Source organism: Phyllopteryx taeniolatus, chromosome 6 (assembly GCF_024500385.1).
Source record: "Phyllopteryx taeniolatus isolate TA_2022b chromosome 6, UOR_Ptae_1.2, whole genome shotgun sequence".
Taxonomy (NCBI): domain Eukaryota; kingdom Metazoa; phylum Chordata; class Actinopteri; order Syngnathiformes; family Syngnathidae; genus Phyllopteryx; species Phyllopteryx taeniolatus.
Window position 1 is genome coordinate 15191255 of NC_084507.1, and position 17912 is coordinate 15209166.

Consider the following 17912-nt stretch of genomic DNA (forward strand, 5'->3'; position numbering starts at 1 on the left):
GATCACACTCGTATCATCTTTCCCCATTGAAATGAATGGAAATGCTCTGAATCCATTCCAAAATCTTTCAAACGTGTTAAAAAAAGCACCCTACAGTACTGTACTTTATAAAAACATACAGTAATAACATATTCACTTAGAATTTAAAGAATATATATATTTTTTTTTGCATCGTGATTTCATATTTCAATGTCCTTTGACATTTTGCTCCTTCCAACGTGCATGCCTTGGCCACTAGGGGGCAGTATAATACAGACATAATAATACACAAAGAAAACTTTCACAACTAAGTGATGAAGTCGATTGCAGTGATTGTTGTTTTTTTTGCAGAGGATAAAGACTATATGCGTGTGAGTATTCTTATATTATATCAACATTAATACTAGTTTTGTTAGCCCGTCTATGCCGTTTTACATTGTGAGTTAGCATTGAGCTAGCTGACTTTTGTAAGTTATGTGGTTTGGTCAAATATACAATGTGTAATTCCCTTTGTTTTATGAGTAAACTTCAACTGAAAATGACAATAAACAGCTTGAAGCAAGCACTCAGCCTTGTTTTTTTTTGTTTTGTTTGTTTTTTTACAAGAATTGTTCACTATCTGCTGCTTGCTTGAAATTTGCTGCCACCATTTAGTGTTCGTAACTCAAATGTTTGCTCGCAACTGGACAAAAAAACGGCTGTATGACGGCTCATACGTCACATAAACTTGTAAGTTGGATCACCCGTATGTTGCGGTACCACTGTATTTCCAAGGTACAATGCCAAAACAGCTAACGTTGTTAAAATGTGAGAAGGAATCATATCATTTTTGGTCCATGAATTCTTCACTTTGATCATCTCGCAGAGAAAGTTAAACATCTTGGTTCGACCAAGAAAATGAATAATACATATAGTACATCGATGCTAAATGATACCCACATTTTGTTCTTCGATTGAGTTCTAATCCAGTGAGAAATAGTGATTTTAAGACGCATTGTTAAACTAGCTGATTAATTTTTTGGGGGGCCCCAAAATTTTGATCTTCAACAAAATGTCAGATATTTTGCCATGAAATGGACTTTTACAATCAGGTTTTCATTGGAAAGTGATGCCATTTACAAATGCGTAGATTCTTTTTATTGATACCCATTTTCATACATCTAGGAAAGGCCCAGCAGGCACCTGCTAACTGGAACGGCAAAACTGCATGACATGAATAGATTTTTGTTAGAATTAAATAAACTTTCAATAAAAAAAACAGCATGTCTGGTTTTGCAGATTTTTCTAGGCTTTTTTCATGTTAATGACACAGCATGTATATGACTTTTATTGGCTGCAGTGAAATAGAGTCGACTGTGAAATGTCTGTTGTACCTCTGGGGTGCAGTCGGGTGCGGTGGAGCCTCCATTGAAGTGGTTCTGGGCCAGGAAGAAGGGCGAGTTGGCCATGTCGAGGATGGGATAGTTGACTAGCACCACCTTGCTAAAGTTGAACTTGTATGTGAAGCGCTTCCCTTTGGTTTTGTGCAAAATGCGCTTGTTGTAGTAATACCTGCAACAGAGCAGAGGTAATCGAATGATGGGGATAAAGAATGAAGGAGGGGAAGGCTTAACAACACTGGCATCAAGGTTTGGGGATTTTATGGAAATGAATCAGTAAACAGAGCTGCGAGGGAAGCGCTATGCTCATTTCCCACTGTTTTAAATACATCTCTTCCCTCCTTGAATCAATTTGTGTCTCAATACTTCCATTCAATACCGCATGAGACATATTTGGTTTGATTCTGTTGCTAGGAGACAAGATGTCAGCATGAGAAATTCCATTATATCTCAGAAGCCTGCAATGTAAGAAGTGCCATGCATCCATTTTCTGAGCCGCTTCTCCTCACTAGGGTAGCGGGCGTGCGGGAGCCTATCCCAGCTATCATCGGGCAGGAGGCGGGGTACACCCTGAACTGGTTGCCAGCCAATCGCAGGGCAATGTAAGAAGTGGAACATTCAAAGTTGTATAATTCCAAATTCGACCAAAAATGTTGATGAAAAATATACTCCGAAAGTCGCAAAATACTTTAAACCACAATATGGTTTTGGTGCTTTTATGTATTGAAGTGGGTAACTCCTTTTTACACTTACAAGCATGTTCAAAAATGCAATGCACGAGGCAGATCTGCGACTAAATTGCATTAACATTTTAATGCTCCGTTTTGTGCTCCGCGATTAAGGAATAAAGCCAGAGGTGTCAAACAAAGATCCTGCCTGCCACATAATTTTATGTGGCCCGCGAAAGCAAATCATGTCCGTCCGCTTCTTGTTTCTTGCTGAAATACTAAAACTGAACATTGTCTCCACCTTGAAGAATTTTGAGAAACTGCAAGCATTTTTCATTACCAATCCTCTTTTTCAAAATAAACTCAATAATAGCTGAACAAGCTATCACCCTTAACTTCTGATTTCAAAACTAGTTATCCACCAATTTGTTGTGGTATAAAATAATATGAGGCAATCATACATTTATATGGGTTAAGAGTCATAACGGCCCTCCGAGGGAAGCTATAACTACAATGTGGCCTGCAACAAAAGTTTGACACCCCTGTTTTTGCCAGCAAACATCCATCCATCCATTTTCTGAGCCGCTTCTCCTCACTAGGGTCGCGGGTGTGCTGGAGCCTATCCCAGCTGTCATCGGGCAGGAGGCGGGGTACACCCTGAACTGGTTGCCAGCCAATCGCAGGGCACGTAGAAACAAACAACCATTCGCACTCACAGTCATACCTACGGGCAATTTAGAGTCTCCAATTAATGGATGTTTTTAGGATGTGGGAGGAAACCAGAGTGCCCGGAGAAAACCCACGCAGGCACGGGGAGAACATGCAAACTCCACACAGGCGGGGCCGGGGATTGAACCCGGGTCCTCAGAACTCTGTGGTTGACGCTCTTACCAGTCGTCCACCGTGTCGCAAATAAAATCAACTCTCTGTAGTTACATAATGCATCGGGAGAGTGTCTGAAAAACAAAATTGGGAGGGGAAGCAGGGCGGTCTTTATCGTAACAACCCCGGTGGACATGTTAGTTTCCTGTGCCACCACTGAGGTGTGTGTACATCCCACCTGGCTTCGGTGAATGAGCCGAACACTCAAGTGGGAGGGTGAAATAACTGTAATGCATTATTTTAGTCACTAATTTACTAAATGTGGGCCTTCCTTTGTTTGAAAGTAACCACAAAGAAAGCTAAGCATTAAAACGCCTCATTATGCAAGACATCAACCCACACGGAGCGGCACGTATGTATCAGCGCCCCAACATGCCGACGTGCGTTTTGCTTGGCGTGGCAATCGCGCAGTGGCCCTTAATTGAGCAATTAAGTGAGGCTAATTAAGAAGGCTAATTGTGGCCCCAGCCAATTCATAACAATTAGACTCCGACGACAACCCCCATTAAGAAGAGGCCAAGGGAACCCAGGAGGCAGAGGGGGTGGGCACAATCATTTATGATAACTATGCATTTGGGGGTGCTCGAGATGTGTTTAAATTAAACAAGTTTGAAGAAGTCCCTGAAACTTCAGGTCGAATTCCTTATTGACTTTGTTTGTTGGCCAACTCCTCTATCAACTCTCCATTAAGATGGTTGCCGATAAGGAGGAGCAATTGAGGAATATTGACGTTCCCAGAGCAGAGGGTCCAAAATGTATCTCATCATTTTTATCATCCATGTAAACATGAGCTTTGGAGGTCCAGTAAAATCTGTTTATCCTGGGGGATGCGTTCCAGGACCACCCGCAATAGGTGAAAATTTGCGATATTGTAAGACCATATAAAAATGATTATACCCCTCCCACATGCTTTAAACACATTTAAACTTATTAAAACACCTTTTAAACATTGAAAAAAAATTTAAGCAAAAAATGTAAAGAAAACACTGGCAGTAATGTCGCTGAGTCTCTGTGTAAGTGTCTGGATGTGAGCTGTGGCCAACAGCAGCTTTTGCGTGAGTTTGTGTTCACGCTCAATAAACGGCTGAAAAGTGCATTGGCGAGTGGCGACTGTGGCTCTCCTTTCCCACAAGAGAGGGAATTAAGTAAGTACTGTAAAAACCCATAAAAGAAACAGTCGCTTTAAAAAACACAATATAGCGGGAGCACGAACAATGAACCGTGATACAGCAGGGGAATACTCTAGTATCAATGCCGTAATAGAGGCGGGATGGCACCTGTGTGTAATCAACTCAGGATATTGTGGCATTCTCTATCACCATCTAGATCCAGCAGCATTTAGATCGAGTGACAAATTTTGTCTTGCAACACAAGGAAAAAAACATCGACCAAGTGATAACTCGGAAAATTCCTAAGTTGGTGCACTTTCTTAGTCAAGGTAACGCTGTAATTATTTCTCCAGAAAATAAGGTGTCATACTTGTTTTGATCATGAGCCAGATCGTATTTATGGTTACCCTAAGTGGCAGTGCTTATACTGGTGAATCCGCATAAAGTATAAACGCTCGGGGTGAAACCATCTGCCAAAAATTACGGTTCGGTATGCGCCCTGTACCCAGTTCCTTGTTCAGTCTACACTGGGTAGAGTAAGGGAACAAATGCAAAACCAACAGCTCGTATTTTGGAGGAAACCAGGAAACAATTGAATGACTTTTAAAGTAAAACAATCATCTTTTCTTTTGAGGAAACTACAACATCAATGGTTTGTCTTCTTTTAAGAAATAAATGAGGCAGATGTACAACAGTCACAGTTTGAACAGTGTAAAATATTGTGCTATAAAAACACTAATAATGACATTTGTTATTGCTTTGGCAACATCTGAAGAGCCCGGCCGGGAAAGGCATTTTTACTGCACTTCAAAAAGTCACAACACATTACTAGCCATGACATCTTTTAGCCAGAAGCTTATAGCTGCCCTGTATTTGTTTACAGACATAGGCCTCTATGTGAATAGCAAAAATCTGCGGTTAATTGATGGCCATTATAATTGCATTGAAAAAAATATATCTATTTTGTATATTTGTAAAATTTTTAAGCCCCCAAATTCTTGAATAAGCGAGGATAAACCAACAATAAGTGTTTTTGAAGAAAACAAAAACAAAAAAATAAAAAAATGCATTTAAAAAAAATTTTGAAAAAAAATTGGGCGGCGGGGTGGACGACTGTTTCAGCCTCACAGTTCTGAGGACCGGGGTTCAATCCCCAGCCCCGCCTGTGTGGAGTTTGCATGTTCTCCACCGTGCCTGCGTGTGGTTTCTCCGGGCACTCCGGTTTCCTCCCACATCCCAAAAACATGCATGAATTGGAGACTCTAAATTGCCCGTTGGTGTGAATGTGAGTGCGAATGGTTGTTTGTTTGTATGTGCCCTGCGATTGGCTGGTAACCTGTTCAGGGTGTACCCCGCGTCCTGCCCGATGAGAGCTGGGATCGGCTCCAGCATGCCCGCGACCCGAGTGAGGAGAAGCGGCTCAGAAAATGGATGGATGGAAAAAAATTGGAAAAAAAAAAGTAAAGTTTTTTTTTTTTTTTTTTTTTTTAGTCCAGCGAGGAAGAGGGGGTTCACTGCACACTTTTTGTCCCTTATCCAATATGCTCCATGTGGGAACCCTAATAATGGCCCCATAATATTACATAATTGCCCCTCTGTTTGGTTGTTATCATTTTTAGAGATAGTTTTGTTGAAAAAGAAATCAAGGAAAAAATGTGGCAAGCTTTGGCAGGTTACATAAAATGCCAGAGGGCCGAATTTGGCCTGCAGGCCTTGAGTATGACACCTGTGCACAAGGGTGAAGTGGCGTATCGGGAGACCAGGGATATCCCTGGTGGGCCGATGGCCCGGTGGGCCGGCCCTGCCGTAAGGCGAAGTAGCCAATGAAACAGAAAGGGGGAGAAAAAAACAGAGGGTGCATTCAGCTGCCCAGTCATTTGAGTAAGAAAAAAAACTATCTTCGACTTGAAAGCAGACACACAATGGGTTTCATCGTGGTCTCTAAACCAGTCAGAGGTCGTGAAGAGCGGGGACCCTCCATCTGATTGGCCGTGTGTGCGTCTGTGTGCGTGTGTGCACGCGCGTGCATATGAAATGCGGGCGCTAGCGTACCGTGTGCGCGTCTGTGTGCATGTGTGCACGTGCGTGCATATGAAATGCGGGTGCTAGCGTACCATGTGCGTGTCTGTGTGTGTGTGTGTGCGCGCATGCATATGAAATGCGGGCGTTAGCGTACACAAAGCTAAATTTTCTGACGGGGAGCCGGCAGCTGCAGTTACAGAAAATTGAGCGGCATAAATGGAATTACTTCCAAAGATTAACGCCACCCCAACGATGTGGGAACATTTTGGATTCAAGACAGATCAACACGGCCTTCCCGCTAACACCAACAAGCTGGAATGTAAGACAGCACAACTTAAAACCTCAAAGTGACAAAATCCATTTTAAACACAACCATCCCACCCAATTTCTTCCGCTGGGAACAAAAATCACGGTGGGACATTTCCAGTTCCCCATCAGCTTGCAATTATGGAACTCTTTTCCCAACAATGCAAATACAAACGTGAATATGGCGCACGTATGCTAACATTATACACAGTATAGCATACTCACGATTGTAAGAGATTTAGCTATTGAGCATGTTGAGAAAGCAGCGTTTCAAGAAAAGCTGCAGACTTTTAAAAAATAGTACACATCTTGAATCAAAACAGGTTGCTTTAATCGACTTGTGTTGTTATTAATGTTGCTACTTGGCACTTTTTCTTAATCGACTGAAAACTTGATTGGCAGTATATTGCGTGTTAAGGCATGAATGACTGTTTATACCAACTGTGCCAATATTTGTAGTGCAATTTTTGGGAACAGGACTTGAGTCTGTTTTTTTTATAATTTATTTTATCTAAGATATTTCATTTATTGTTCTAAATAATGTCAATGTTCATTCAGTCATTCTAAAAGTAATAATCAATTAAAGGAATTTTAAAAGTGACTTATTCTTAAAAAGGATGTACTTGAATTATTATGCTCTAATTATATCAGTGGCATAAAAAAACATCAACGATACTAATCATTTATCTTGGTAGTTTTTCGGAAAATATATCGCCCGAAAAAGTTTTGCTATCATGACAGGTCTAAACACACATAATATACAGAGAGAGAACAAGAGCAACGGATAACCAGTGATGTTCCAAAATGCCACCATTTTGAGTAACACATTACTTTTCCCAGAAAAGTAATTAGACAGTAGTTACTTTGGAGTCATCAATGTTTCTCACCAAGTACTTATTGATGGATGATTCAAACAAAACCAATCCAGCTATTTAATAAAAGTTAACCATTCGCACAGACCTTTCATTTTTCAACAAACAGAAGAAAACGATTGGAGGTGATCGTTTATTCTACAATGCACAGTGATGGTACAGTACCATAAAGGTGCAAAGGAATGCACGATTTCACGATTGCCACACTATTTTTGTTATTTTCCTTTGTAAAAAGTGTATTTGATTGCTGTTACTTTTTCATTTACACATTAAGAATACAGGTTTACTGGTGTGTTAATTGCGCATTGCATTGTTGGTTAATTATTCATACCTAAGTGTGCTTAGGTAAATCATCATACAATAAGGACTGACTCACTGAAGGACTTACAGTACTATTACGATTACTATTATATAATATTTACAATGAAAAGTGAGAACTTTCAACTTCGTCTGTAGTCCGGACTGTGAGCTGGTTTAACGCGCTTGCATGGTTGATGTCACGTAAGTAAGTGCTCCCACCCCCCAGTCAATCACATACAGTTTTGCTAGTTAAACAGTTGCATAATCTTGTCACCTTTTCTTGCTCTTCGCATCAAAATTACAATGGTGGGAGCAATAATGTGGGTGTGTGTGTGTGTGACTCCAATATCAAACCGGCACTCACATTCACGTTTATGTACACGCACGCACAAACACACGCATACGCACACACCTTCATGGACCACAATCGGGATCTATCTATCAGTTAAGAGTCTTCAGAGAAGTGTACTGAAAATGGTGTGCTTGTTTATGTTTAGGTACTTACTGGACTGTGTTGGCATGTCTAGTCTGCACTAACTTTTTTTTTTTTTTTTTTTTTTTTTTTACTGAGGATAAGCGATATTCCTGCCACTTGGCAGCTGCTGAAAGTAACTAAAAAGTTGCTTTTTCTAACTTAGTTACTTTTGAAATCAAGTAATCAGTAAAGTAACTAATTTACTTTTAAACTCAAGTAATCAGTAAAGTAACTAAGTTACTTTTTCAAGGTAACTGTGGCAACACTGTGGATAACACAAAAATATTGTACTAACAGTATAAAAATAAAGTAACACCTGGAATAAAAATATGCAATATAGCGGGACCGCGAAGCAAGAACCATGATATAGCATAGGATTACGCTATCTGTATTCCGTGATGATAAATTGCAAGGACAAATTTTTCCCGGGCTGAGACTCATTGTTTCCATGACATGTGCATCCCTGGACTCACATAGTCTCAAGTGTAAAATGATCTGTGGTCCTTACTCTGCTGCTTTTGTATTTGTTTTTTGAGGTTATTAACTACTCCATGAATTATGGTCCAAAAGAGCATAAAATTATTTTTTAAATGTATTTATTTGCTACGTGAAATTTTTGTTGCCGGCTGGCTGGCTCCCCATGGCGCGCATGAACTGGGCCAGTCTGTCTATGACTCCCGGACCACATTTTCCCCCAAGTCCGCCCCTGCCTGTGCATGACACTGTCATTGAATGATTGGGATTATTATATCAAGTACCTTAGTGCTCTGCTCAGCTTGTCATAGTTCATGTGAGGTTTACACTTCCTGATCCCCCACAATCGAGCCACCTCGTCTGGGTCCTTGATGACGAACTCGCCGTAGTCGCCCTGCCACGCGATCACGCCCTGGTACTCCTCCTTCTGCAGCAGCTCCAAGATGAAGTGCCACAGCTGGATCTGCCGTGATCCCGGGCTCGACTCCGGCTTGTAGGCCCAGTCAGGGAAGGCAAACCCTGCGCAGAGGGGGAGCGGACAAAAGAGTGGAGGACTTAAGAGGCCTGTCATTTATTCCGTCAATTGCCGCTGGGGACAAAGAAGTCGTCCGGATGAGTGATGAAGGTGAGGGATGATGTGTTTAATATCACAGCACGTGCCCTGAGCTACAGTACGTTAGCGAGTGCTTGTGCCCTCTAGGCTGCACAGATTGCTCAGGTGGGTGATGACAACTCTCTGGGAGAGATGTGATTGATGCTGCGTCGTGCGCGCACACACGCACACACACATACACACACACGCGCGTGCACACACACACACAAGCCTTAAAGCTCCCTGTTTGCACATCACACACACATGGAGTCAAGTGTTTGTACTCATTTAACAATCAAAGTCAACACAAAGCTAGACCAGACGGCAGACCTCTGCCAAGGCTAAGTAATGGATCAACACCAGTGATGACTCTGTCCTGACCCAGGAAGCAAATACAGCATTCTAAAGTATGTATTTTATAGTTAATACAAAACAGTAGATCAATAACTAATGTCATGTTGTTTTTTTGGACAGCAAACTAGTTGGGAGTGAATTAACAGTCAATTCAGTCCCTCTTTTGTCAACAGCCTGACTGATATTGATGAAAGCTACCTAGCAACATGTGACCTGGCAATTAATTTTGTGACATGACCAGAAATATCAATCTGAACAATTCTGATGACTGATATCACAGCTTAGATTACTTAAAACATAATGTATTGTTTTTAAAATGATACGAAATGATTTGTTATTTTTTATTTATAATTTCGATAACGTTAAAATGATGTATTATTTTCAAATTAGGTTTGTTATTTTAAAATTATTTATTTTATTATATTTGATATTATATTTAATTGTATACATATTATAATATGTGAATGTTAGTGTGAATGATTGGTTGTCGACATGTGCCCTACAATTGGCTGGCGACCAGTTCATAGTGTACCCCGCCTCTCACCCACACTGTAAAAACGATAACTAGCAATTGTTGATCTCATCTCAAAGTTTTCAAACTAAACTGACTCAGAAATCAAGGTTTCGATTTACAACCTACAAAAACTTGTCTGCCCAACAAATTTCTCTCATTGTTGTCCTAAGTAATGTTTTCTAAATAGCACAACAAAGATGATTGACTTTTGAGAAGATTTTTTGAGTTAAATCAGGAACCTGTGAGAAACTCCACATCATTACTGAAGTGCGCATGCGCACACGGTCTGAACCAGTTTGAACTCGACCGAGCGGCGAACTCATCTCCGACTGAACCTGAGCCGTGTCATGACAGTCCGTCGACAATTTGGATGTGAACTGAATTGGTTTTACCATTCCGGATTTCTGTCTGGTCTGCAGTTTGATTCTAGCGTTTGAACATTTTCTGGACAGAAGCGGGAACGGACAAGCATTTTTCCCGACCAGGTAAGCTAACTAAAATATTTCCAGCCCTTCACCTACTTCTATGCTAAGGTTTTATTTCAAAAAGTAATGTTTGATACTGTTTAATGTTAATCATGTCTGATATTCAGATACAGACTTTCATCACTAAATGGCGGTATCTCAGACTGGCTTTTTTACTGCACGTCTGCCGTAGTCAAGCTTATTAGCTTATTACCCGTTTTGTAATGGGTTGAGTGTTATCCTTGTGTGGAGATATGATGTTAACATTGAGCAACAAACAAACTCCCTTCCATGTAAGTTACGCAGGTGCAGGCAGGCGTCGTCATGCAGACGCATTCATGGGTCGGTGTATGGCAGACGTGCGTAAATTATATGACAGTGATGTAAATAAGGCTACTTTCAGACAGCAGGAGATTTCAATCCCAATATTAAGTTTCACATTTAACATTTTCCCTCAGGCGGAGAGAAGTCGTGGTGTGCCAGCCTATGGTATCCGAGGTCCAGGAGAGATGGCCTGCGCTGTTTTCCTTTGAGGAGGTAAGGCTGTCCTAATTTATCCAGGAATTCTGTTATTCGAATTAGGCACGAGTTATTATACTAGGGCGACATCGTGGACGACTGGTTAGCGCATCTGCCTCACAGTTCTGAGGATCGGGGTTCAAATCCCAGCCCCGCCTGTCTGGAGTTTGCATGTTCTCCCCATGCCTGCGTGGGTTTTCTCTGGGCACTCCGGTTTCCTCCTACACCCCCCACACGCCAAAAAAAACATGCGTGGTAGGTTGATTGAAGACTCTAAATTTCCCGTAGGTGTGAATGTGAGTGCGAATGGTTTTGTTTCTATGTGCCCTGCGACTGGCTGGCGACCAGTTCAGGGTGTACCCTGCCTTTCGCCCGACGATAGTTGGGATAGGCTCTAGCACGCCCGCGACCCTAGTGAGGATAAGCGGTAGTGAAAATGGATGAATTATTATACTAGATTGACTACAATTAAAGAAGTACACTCCACTGGAACATGATAATATGCATTTGCATATTGATACTGGTTTTTGAGGGTATTTCCATTCCTGTGTAAAAGACGTATTCACGAGAGGTTTTTGAAGTAGGTTTTGCAGTTGATAACATGGTCAGGCATCGAACATGGTGCAGACTGCACAAGACAGGTGCCCAGGAATTTTCTGTGCTGAATAAATGGCAATATTCTGTTGATTGTCTTGTTGAGATATATCGGCTCACGTGGAAAGACCTTCTGGGGACTTTCAATGCATCCCTTGACAAATTCGTGCCTGGCCTGCTGAAACTGTACAGGTCTAAGAAGGGAACTCTTGGTGAGAAGATGGAAGACCTTCTGGATAAACTTGATGAACAGGTGCGTAAAGTGCTTTTTTCCCTGACATTTTTAGAGGACTATGAATATACTTTTCTCATAACAGAAACAGAAAAAGATGTTGGCTCCAGCAAGAACACATTCATGGACATGTCTCAGTAAAAATTAATATCAGCAGTCATTGCTTTATGTTCTTTTTTGGCGGTATTTTATTAAACAGAATTTTAATTTGTAAAAGCAAAGTAAAATTGTTAGCATGGTTGAAGTGTTTTTTTTCTTTTTAGTTTTATATGTTGCTGGGTCTGACCTGTGATTTATCTTCATGACTGTAAAAGAGTTCTGATTTTACATTGTGCATAAAGCACACTATGTTACCATACTAATTGAAATGCTTGTTTTCCACTGAAGACTCTTTAGACATCCAACATTGTCTCCCACCGAAAGACAGCAGCACTGAGAGGCCTGCTCATTTTCCTCTGAGAAGATGCAACAAAGGTTTTCCTGAAGTGCTTTGTAAGTACAGAAAAAGTAATGCAAGTAAAACTAATTCCCATGAGGTGTTTTAAAGGATGAGTTCATCCAAAATGGAAATATACACCTCCTCAGTGTTGTCCGTATAGAGTAATGTTTTGCAGTTCTCTATAACTCTCGCTCCCTTTTTTCTGCTGAGAAGCAGCTGGGCATTGTTGGTGGGCGTTCAGTAGGAGAAAATAATTTTGTACAAACCTCATCACAAGGTTGGTGGGTGAAAGCTACTGTGTCATTAATACAAGAAAAAGATGCGTTTTCTTTTTAAAACCTCCATGAGTCAATTGACCAGCATGGTACGGAAGTTCAAATCAGTAGAAATGTATTTCGTCTTCAGTTTTTCTTAGCTCTCAATAATGGATCTGTACTTCTCTTCAGGACGTGTGCGTGAATGTCAGTGACATGAGTGCATGAGCGCCAGTGACGTGCGTGTGAACGTGATTGATGTGTGCATGAGTGTCAGTGACATGAACGTGAGCGTCAGTGACATGCGTGCCACCTGTGAGCAGTATAATACAATCATACAGATATACATGGAGAAGTTAAGCTGACTTTTGTGACTAAGGCAAAGACAGCTATGTGGTCGTTTTAAATACACGACGTGTAATTCTGTTTGTTTTATGCTTAGTTTGAGAGTAAATTTCAACTGGCAGTGGCAATGAACAGCTTGAAGCCTCTTTTTTGAAGAAATCTGTCAAGTCGCTGCTTGCCATAAAGTGAGCTGAGTTGAGTTCACTGGACTAACTGTGCTTGTATCTCAAATTTTTGCTTGCAAGTCAAAGCAAAAAAAAAAAAAAGCGACGACGGCTCGTATCTTCGTAAGTCGGGTCACTTGTGTCTCAAGGCACCACTGTACATCCACTTGTATATACGATACGTTATTTTGGTTCTGGTCGGTTGTATGTTCCCAAAGACTACTTGGGGTGAGTGAAGCGGGGTACCCACCTGGCGTCCAGAGTGCGGGCACTGGAGGGAGCAGCAGATCGCTGACGCAGTTACAGTCCATGCCTCTGCAACACCTGACAAACAAACACATGAAAAACATTCGTCAGTCGACAAGTTGAGAACTAAGAGTACATTTCATTTCAAGGTTCCAAAGGGAATTCAACACGGACGTGCTCAGGAAGGCCAAAGAACATGGGTGGCCTAGATTCTGAAACGTACCTCGTATTGACGTGTAACGCGGCAAGGTTATGTTTCATATAGCGATCGGGCGTTTGATGGATGTGAACCCGCGCAGCAACCTGAGGCCGACTGTGATGCAATGCGTTGGGCATCCACGGCCGGCTGCGCATCGATAAACAGCAAGGGTGCACTTGAAGAGCACGTTAAAGTTTAATTCGACTTAATCAGGTGGAATTTTCCAGTATTCTTGCGTAAAGTAGGGCTGCATTATACGCAAAAGGTTTTGTTTATTCGACACATATTACAAATACTGCGTCATGTTCAATATGCCGAGAGGAACTTTTGGAGTGCGGGAAAGGTTTCTGTTGAACACGCAAAAATATGGCAACAAAGAAAGAAAGCGCTGCTTGGAACACTGGAAGCAAATGCATCTCAAAATTGCAATTAGATACTGTAACACCAACATTTATGACTCAGCTATGATAAATACTAGACTTTACACCGAACTGATCGGCTTGATCGGTATCGGCCGATAATTAGAAGAAGAAGAATCACCTTTATTATCATGAACATGCATGCATGCATGCACACAAAATTTGTTCTCTGCATTTTAACCATCACAGTGAACACACACACTGGAGCAGGGGGTAGCTGAAGCACCCGGGGATCAGTTCAGGGTATCGGTGTCTTGCTCAAGGACAGCACAGCTGTGAGTCAGGGGGGGGATGTTGGCAGATGGTCCAGTCGGGGTCTTGAACCTCGGTCCCCCACAGTGGCAGGTAATGATCTTAACCATTGGGCCACGGCTACCCATATTAGCATTGTATGCTGATTGGCTTTAATGTCATAAGTCGGCGATCCGATTGCCGTCCTTGATCGACTCCGCAAAAGACATTTACTCCGCGTCACCATCGTGCACAGTATATTTGAATCCAAACGCTAGTTTGTTTTTAGTCTTGTCCCGCATCTTTTGACGTAGTACTGTAAATATCTGACCGCCAATAAAGTTATTAAAAAAACTACTTTTACTACAACTTTTCTGCCTTCCTTCATTCCCTCCTTCCTTCTTTCATTCAGTCACTCCTGTTTCATGCATCCTTATATCCTCCCTTCCCACACTTAAATCCGCTTTTCTGCCTTACTTCCTTCCTTCGACCTCATGTCTGATTTTTGGTCTTTTCTTCCTTGCTCCCCCCTTTTGTCCCTCAGACACACTTTCTATTTTTCATTCTTTCTTTTGCTTAGACCTACTTTTCTGCCATCCTTCCTCTGGTACTTGTCCAATACGGCTTTAGAATCAGTTTTTTTTAACTCAAATTATTAGCCATTATTTACAGTAATTGTAAACAAAACAAAAATAATAATTTAAAAAGTGTATACCTACATTTGGCTCATCCTGTTTTTTAAAAAAGGCAGAAGAAGGAAAAACATAGTTAAATGATAAAGTAACTTGGAAAATGTGGACCTTTTTTTATTTGTGTTTTAAAATTTGATACATCTAAGCAAATAGGTTTAGTCATTAATTAATTTTCAAGCAGCCCTAAAATGTTTTTTGTTCCGAGCGCAGCACATTCGTTTTTGTACAAATACCAAGAAAATTCCGGTGAGAGCAGGCTCAAAAGTAACTGTTGAATTCCAATTAGTCGCATTGCATTTATTTTAACATGCCAGCAGGTCTAAACGAGGTAGGGGGTGTTAGCTCCATGTAAATCAGTGCAATGCTAATCATAATACTAATGATGTTGTGAGCAAAGGAGGATTTGGGCTGGCGGTCCAGTGGCCACATGGAGATTTTTCATCAGGGTTGTTTTACAAAAGATCACATGAAGAACAAGAAATGCCTGCGCCGCTGCTTCTTCTACTGGCGCACTTCTTTTTTGGTATCTTTAATGCTGCCCTCTGCATCGCTGCCTTCGCGCTTCTTCTGCTCTTCTACCTCTATTTAATTATGCTCTGTGAATTTGGGATTTTTCCCTCCAGCATTGAAATAGAACGTGAATTATTAAGGTGTGTTTGTATAAATTATTATTGCTAACTCCAGGCACTTCTCTCTCTCTCTTTTGAAACAGACTCCTTCTTTCGACCCGCTCCTGGCCTTTGGATGGTAGCAACTCTCTGGCTTGCTTTATCTGTCGTGTTTTCACGCAGCTCCTTTCTATCTTTAGATATGTCTTTGGCTTCTTTGTGTTCTTTTTAACCATTCATCATTGCATTCCTTATTTATTTTGCACCCTCTCCATTATTCACAGTCCTATAATCAGTCAACCTGTATACAAAGTGTGTCCAAAGTTTAGCTTAGGTGTTATTTGCAAACCCAAAGCTCTTTTTTAGTGTCCCACAGCATATTTTAAAAATGAAATAGCAATGTTTTAAGGATTTTTAGAAATAGTGACGTGAAGCAGTTCTCAAAAAACTGCTTCCATCCATTTTCTACAGCACTTTCCCAGCTGACATTGGGCAAGAGGCGGAGTCAAATTTCTGGATTGGTTGCAAGTCAATCTCAGCAGAGTACCTATAGACAAACAACCATTGACTTTCACACCTATGGACAATTTAGAATCCTCAATTAACCTAACATTCATCTTTTTGAAATGTGGGAGGAGGACACAGTTCCTGGCAAAACCCCCCACAAACTCCACACGGCCGAGATTCAAACCCAGAACCTCTAATTGCGAGGCACACGTGCTAACCACATAATACACAGTTCAACCCCATTTTCAATCCATCCATTTTCTATATCACTTGCCCTTATTATGGTTGTGAGTGAGCTGCAGCCTTTCTAAGGTGACATTAGGCAAAAGGCAGGGTACACCCTGGACCGGTTGCCAGTCAATCTGCACATACCGACAAACAAGCATTCTCATCCACATAGACTATTAGTTTTCAATCAACCTAACATGCACGTTTTTGGAATGTTTGAAGAAGCTGCAGTTCCCGGAGAAAACCTGGGGACATCAAACTCCACATAGGAAGGCAGATTTAAACTCAGAACCTATTGACTGTGTGGCAGACGTGCTTACCACCATGGTGCTGAAATGATGCCTTTATCACAAAATATCAGTTTAGTGATTTACAGGAAAGCAAATTATTTAAACATTTGTAAAGACAAATGCAGACTCACTGCTCATCATTTGAACAGCCTAACAAATTTTGTGTCACTTTCTGTATAATTAAATTCAATCAAACGTTTTAGGATGCTTAGAGTTAGAATTGAGAACTGATGTACATCTATGTTGCATGGAGTCCACCCACTTCACAGCAATAAGAGGTTGGGGATTTTTTTTTATTTGGAGTTGAATGTGCATAAATGTGAATGGAATAAAGATTTTTTTAAATGAGGAAATCTATGATTTCAGACTATCATTGAAAGCAACACCTGACTGTTGATAGATAGATAGATAGATAGATAGATAGATAGCTAGCTAGCTAGCTAGCTAGCTAGCTAGCTAGCTAGCTAGATAGCTAGATAGATAGATAGCTAGATAGATAGATAGATAGATAGATAGATAGATAGATAGATACCCAAGTGCCACAGCATCCTTCATTTAAAAAAAAAAAAAAGTTTGGACAACCCTGCAGCCTTTTTGTTGCTCATTTTCACATGGCGACTGCAACCGGAGGCTAAAATGTAGCCTTTTGCACATATCAGCTAAAAGTACAGCCCTCCATTAAAATGCTGCTCTCTAACCCCAACGTCCAACCGAAGGCCGCCGCCTTGAACAAAAATACCATATACTGTTCGCTTGAGGTTGAAACGAATATGTTTGCTCTTCCCTGTGGACCACAGGTCATCACTACAGCACCACGCCTTTCATTTTCCGCATTTCTCCCACTTCTCCTCTGAGGAAAGGTCCGTCAGGGTCTCGCACCTGCTGTGCACCCCATCCAGGTGAATCCCCCTTTTCCTTGGAGCCGCCACCTATCCCGTGCCTCCTCAGCCTCTCACCAAGCACTGCCTACCCTCCTCACGCCACCCCTCAGTGTGTTTTGTGTCGGTGCAGTAATTTTCCGTTTGATTTCGGAGGTAATGCATTTTTTACAAATCAAAGAGGAAGCAAGGCGACCCCCCTTCCTCCCACTCACTCCATCCATCCATCCCTCACCTCTTCCTCCGCCCACCTCCACCCCCTCAGCTCCCTGCCCAGGGCCACAGAGGAGATAAAGGAGCCCCCATCATTTCCTTGTTAGTTTTGATTTGGGCAGTGCAGGGCTTTCAAGTTCCCCCCCATCACCCCCAGAAACATTATAACTAGCAGCCCAGGGAATAGCGCTGCTCATGCACACTCGCGCCTACACACACTCACTGTTACTCACACACCATACACACGGGCTGGAAGTATGCAGTGCGGTACAAACGCGTAGGTATTCAGGTAGCTGACACAAATAAAGACGTAGAGCCCATCGATAGTGACTGAATCAATATGGCCAGAGAGCACTTTGTTTTGCTAAAAAAGACGCTGATGCGCTGATAAAAGAGCACAAAAACAAGAGTAGGCATTATTGGGGAGCTGGCGCACAGGACGCCACACTCCAAACAAAAGGGGC

General features: G+C 41.6%; 1 protein-coding gene and 1 long non-coding RNA gene across 2 annotated transcripts in view; one reads left to right on the plus strand and one right to left on the minus strand.

Annotated features, from left to right (window-relative positions):
• The window catches only part of erfl1 (Ets2 repressor factor like 1), a 178356-nt gene that overhangs the window by 9666 nt on the left and 150778 nt on the right, over positions 1 to 17912 (minus strand). The window contains exons 8-10 of the mRNA XM_061777658.1: positions 13188 to 13261; positions 8751 to 8985; positions 1353 to 1530 (exon numbers count right to left, since the gene is read on the minus strand). Of these exons, the coding sequence (XP_061633642.1) occupies positions 1353 to 1530; positions 8751 to 8985; positions 13188 to 13248 (474 nt within the window). The 5' untranslated portion in view covers positions 13249 to 13261. The remainder of the gene's footprint in view (positions 1 to 1352; positions 1531 to 8750; positions 8986 to 13187; positions 13262 to 17912) is intronic.
• LOC133480028 (uncharacterized) lies at positions 10224 to 16689 on the plus strand. The gene is made up of 5 exons (XR_009789153.1): positions 10224 to 10411; positions 10849 to 10927; positions 11696 to 11756; positions 12123 to 12227; positions 15437 to 16689. It is a non-coding gene; the product is annotated as an uncharacterized LOC133480028 (long non-coding RNA).